The 4,569-nt window shown below is 40.5% G+C and overlaps 1 protein-coding gene across 1 annotated transcript; it reads left to right on the top strand.

Moving 5' to 3' along the window:
• Window positions 1–484: 484 nt before the first annotated feature.
• LOC117180470 lies at window positions 485–3,650 on the top strand. Its single transcript, XM_033372969.1, has 3 exons — window positions 485–949; window positions 1,030–1,498; window positions 2,725–3,650. Exons 1-3 carry the CDS (start codon window positions 485–487, stop codon window positions 3,648–3,650), a joined length of 1,860 nt encoding a protein of 619 aa, XP_033228860.1.
• Window positions 3,651–4,569: the final 919 nt, after the last annotated feature.

Below are 4,569 nucleotides of genomic sequence, written 5' to 3'. Positions count from 1 at the left end.
TGGAAACAATTACTTGAGTTTTTAATGACGAGATTACGAATGCTGCAAGCTGTAGAGAAATCTCGGAGAATTGTACCACAGTCTCATCAGTAGACAGCAAAAGCACACTTTGCCTCTAATATACAAGCTCCTAATGAGGTTTCGAGTATTTCCAAAACTCTTTCCGGCAAATGTACAATCTGCTCTTTAAATCACTATGCTGCGAATCGCCCAGATTATGCTAATGTGACAGTTCAAAATCATCTAGAAATAATCAGAAAAAAAAAATCTTCGTCTTAACTGTCTTGGGCAATATATTGCTTCAAAATGTAAGACAACTAAGCGTTGCAACAAATGTGGAAAGTAGCATCATTCGACAATCCATAGAGCTACACCAAACGACAAACCTGGAACATCAACTATAGATTCAGGTGTTCAAGTCAACTTTGCCGCCGTCAACTATGCCTCATCACAGCGTCGGATAATTTTTTCTACGGTTTAGCTTATGATTGTCTCAGATAGAGGTGAGATCATACAAGTTAAGGAGTTTATTAATCTAGATTCCCAAACATCCTTCATCTCTGAAAGTTTAGTTCAGCAACTCCACTTGTCAAGACAATCATCATCGCTACGATTAAAGGGGATCGCTGCTGTGAAAGCTGACAGAACACGAGGCTTAGTTTCCGTGAAGCTGACACCTTATCTTGAATCCTCATCAGAGTACATAATTTCTGCTCACATTCTTCAAAAACTGACTTCAGAGTTTTCTGCTTTCGATATTAGGAACGTCAATTGGCCGCATTTAGAAGGGGTTCGGCTTGCTGACCCTAATTTCCAAGAAACTAGTCATGGGGACGTCATCATCGGAGCTGACTATTACGGTCAGATCCTTGAAGAAAGTCTCCGCCGAGGTTCAAATAATGCTCCAACCACACAAGCTACGATTTTTGGGTGTATTCTTTTCGGTCCAGTAGAAAAAGCTTGCTCATCGTATTTGGACAATCAAAGTTATCACACTTCTATTGATGAAGATCTATACATCTTCTTCAGAAATTTGGGAAGCAAGAGGAAATTCCAACGAAATTCGAATCTTCTTTATCAAAAGAAAATCAAGAGTGTGAGGATCACTTTAAATCATCACACTCTCGAGATTCAGACGGACGCCACGTTGTTAAACTTCCTTTCAGAAAATCAACTGAACTTCTTGGAGATTCGAAACCTGCAGCCTTGCGTATGCTTCCAAGGTTATCCAATAAATTACAAACGAATACAGCTTTGAAAAAAGCTTCCGTAGATTTTCTTACTGAGTATGAGTCTTTGAAACACATGAAGATCGTCTATGATTCAGATGTGGATTTATCTCAACCAGTTTATTATCTGCCACATCATGGCATCATACGTGAAATTCGTATTACTACCAAGCTTCGTGTAGTCTTCAATGCTTCCAGCAGTACTTCGTCCGGGGCTTCATTAAATGACATTCTGCACACAGGAGCGAAACATCAAACTGACCTAATTGGTGTGCTAATTCGCTTTCGTCAATTTAAATACGTCTTTTATTCTGACGTCAAGAAAATGTATCGTCAGATTAAAGTTCATCCAGAAGATTAGAATTTCCAAAGAATTTTGTGGAGTAAAGAGAAGAATAAAATCCTGACATTTCAACTAACTACCGTTACTTATGGATTAACTAGTGCTCCTTTTCTCGCTTTTCGCACTATGCAAAACTAGTTGAAGATGAAGGTTCGAAGTTTCCGCTGGCGAGAGCCATCTTGATAAAGGGCAGATATGTTGATGATATCTTCGGAGGAGCCGATTCAATTGAAACATCTCAGGAAGCTGTTCAACAGATAAGCAATATGTGCATGGCGGGTGGTTTCCCTCTGCAAAAATGGACAAGCAACGAATCAAGAATTCTGCAATGTATACCATCAGACAATCAACTTTTTCCTAGCTATGTTCCAATCGATCAGTCTGCTACTGTCCACGCTCTTAGAATGAATTGGAACTCTATTTGTGATTCATTTTGTTTTACTTGGATAATACAACCACAGAGAAAAATAACAAAAAGAACCTCATTGTCTACCATAGCACAACTGTTTGACCCTCTAGGACTCTTATCACCAGTACTAATCACCGCTAAAATTTGTATCCAAAATCTCTGGTCTCGTAAGCTTAGTTGGGAGGATCCCCTACCTTCACGATTATCTGATACATGGACAGAGTTCAGCCAAAAACTTCAAGAATTAAGCGCTTTTGCATTTCCACGATGGCTTGGAAAAACGGCCGAAAGTTCTAATGAAATCCATGGTTTTTGCGATGCTTCTCAACAAGCTCTAGCTGCTGTAGTTTAGTTAAGATCTACAGACCAATCTGGAAAAGTTAAAACCGCATTAATTTATTCCAAGACTAAAGTTGCGCCAATCAAAAGAATGACTATCCCTCGACTTGAATTGTCAGCAGCTGTACTCGTCACAAAGCTAGTTTCTCATCTCTTAGACGTTTTTGATTTTAAGAAACTTCCAGTGCATATTTGGACGGATTCTGCGATCGTTAACACCTGGATTAACAATCATCCATCAAGATAGAAGGACTTTGTCCATAATCGAGTTTGTTTTATTCAGGAATCTCTTCCATCAGCAAAATGGCATTTTATACCTGGAAAAGAAAATCCTGCTGATTGTGCCACGCGAAGACTGACGCCATGTCGGCTATCTCAGCATTCTATTTGGTGAAGTGGTCCAGATTGGCTTCATCTCTCTTCTCAATCATGGCCCACTCACTTCGAGGCTCCAAATGAAAATAATCTAGAAGAGCGTCCAGTTTTAGCAATTTCTACCACTGTAAAGCCTGTGAAGACCCAGTGGGAACTTTTAACTAAATATTCTGACCTGAATAAGCTTTTACGAATCAGAGCTCTTTGCAAAAGATTCATCCTTCATTCATTCGAGAAAGAGCATAAACTCTTATCAAAGGGAGAATCTCTACCAAATTCTCATTATCTTTCTCGTTTAACACCTTTTATCGATTTCCGAGGGACTCTACGACTTGGAAGAAGACTTCAAGCATCTTTACTTCCGCTGAATTCGAAACATCCATTTATTTTGCCGAAAGAGTCTCCTTCTACACGGCTAATCATATCTGATGCTCATCAGTATTCACTACATAGAGGAACCCAAGATACTTTGGCATATATACGAAGAGACTGCTGGATTCTCGGTAGACGAACTCAAGTCAGTGCCTACATATGGAAATGCATTCGATGCGCAAGGTTTCGTCAAAAGAGAGCTCGTCAGTTAATGGGACAATTGCCTGCTAATCGAGTAGCGCCTTCTCGCCCGTTTCTTCATTCTGGAGTTGATTATGCTGGACCTATAAATCTCAAAACTTGGAAAGTTCGGGCGGCTCGATGTTACAAAGCATATATTGCACTCTTCGTTTGTCATTCTACTTCAGCAATACACCTGGAATTGGTCGCAGACTATACTGCAGATGCGTTTGTCACAGCTTACAAGAGGTTTACCGCTAGGCGAGGTATCTGTGCTACTCTTCGCAGTGACTGTGGGACAAACCTGAAAGGAGCTGATGTGCAACTTCAAGCTTTGTTTTCATCATCATCAGCAGAGCTTGGAAAACTGTATTCTTTAATGACAAGAGACGGAACTCAATAGCTGTTCAATCCACCGGCAGCCCCTCACTTCGGTGGGAAATGGGAAGCTGAAGTAAAATCAGTCGAATCTCATCTCAAACGCGTTATCGGAGATCATCTTCTTACATACGAGGAGATGAGTACATATATCTCACAGGTTGAAGCAGTCCTCCATTCGCAGCCAACGTGTCCACTCACTGAAGACCCAGACGACCTGAACGCTCTAGCTCGTGGTCATTTTCTAATAGGAGGTCCGCTCACTTTGATTCCTGAACCTTCTTTGACAGACGTTAAGATATCACACCTTTCACATTGGCAGCTCCGACGGCAGATGTTAGACAGCTTTTGGACAAAGTGGTCTAAAAAATGTCTACAACGCTATCAGCTCATCTACAAATGGAATCAAAATACTCCCTCGGTGCTGAAGGGCGCTTTAGCATTGGTAATAGACGAGCGATATCCACCTTCAAAATGGCGCCGTCATTATAACTAAATCTCGCTGTCATTATAACTATGTATCGAGAACAAACGGAAATGCCATTGTTTAATTATCTATGTTAGTTATAACCTGATGTAAATGTACGATGAATGATACTTATAGTCGATACTTTTAGTTTTGCGCGTCAATTCCGTTAAGCATGCCTGTTTTTCTCCTTCGCTCGGGTTCTGAGCTGCGACTGTTTATATTCAATCGTTTCTAGACTAAACAGCGATACAGTATTTAAGTTTGCGTCAAAAATCCCTTTGTGAGCTCAGTTTGCCATAGGAATGACGAATTGCCTTTTTTTACCAGGCCTCAGTTTCTCGTCGGTCTCAGAAGTTGTCAGACGATTCTGAGTGCTTTTCTCAATAAGAGCAAAGAACCCTGTTCTTTGTTACCGCTTTATTAAGAATATCAACGGTTTCTTTTACCTTTCGAGTTTGGTTGAGGTGAGGCTAAT

Source organism: Belonocnema kinseyi, chromosome 9 (genome assembly GCF_010883055.1).
Source record: "Belonocnema kinseyi isolate 2016_QV_RU_SX_M_011 chromosome 9, B_treatae_v1, whole genome shotgun sequence".
Classification (NCBI taxonomy): domain Eukaryota; kingdom Metazoa; phylum Arthropoda; class Insecta; order Hymenoptera; family Cynipidae; genus Belonocnema; species Belonocnema kinseyi.
The sequence above is the reverse complement of the archived record's forward strand: the minus strand, read 5'-3'. Positions and strand labels throughout refer to the sequence as shown.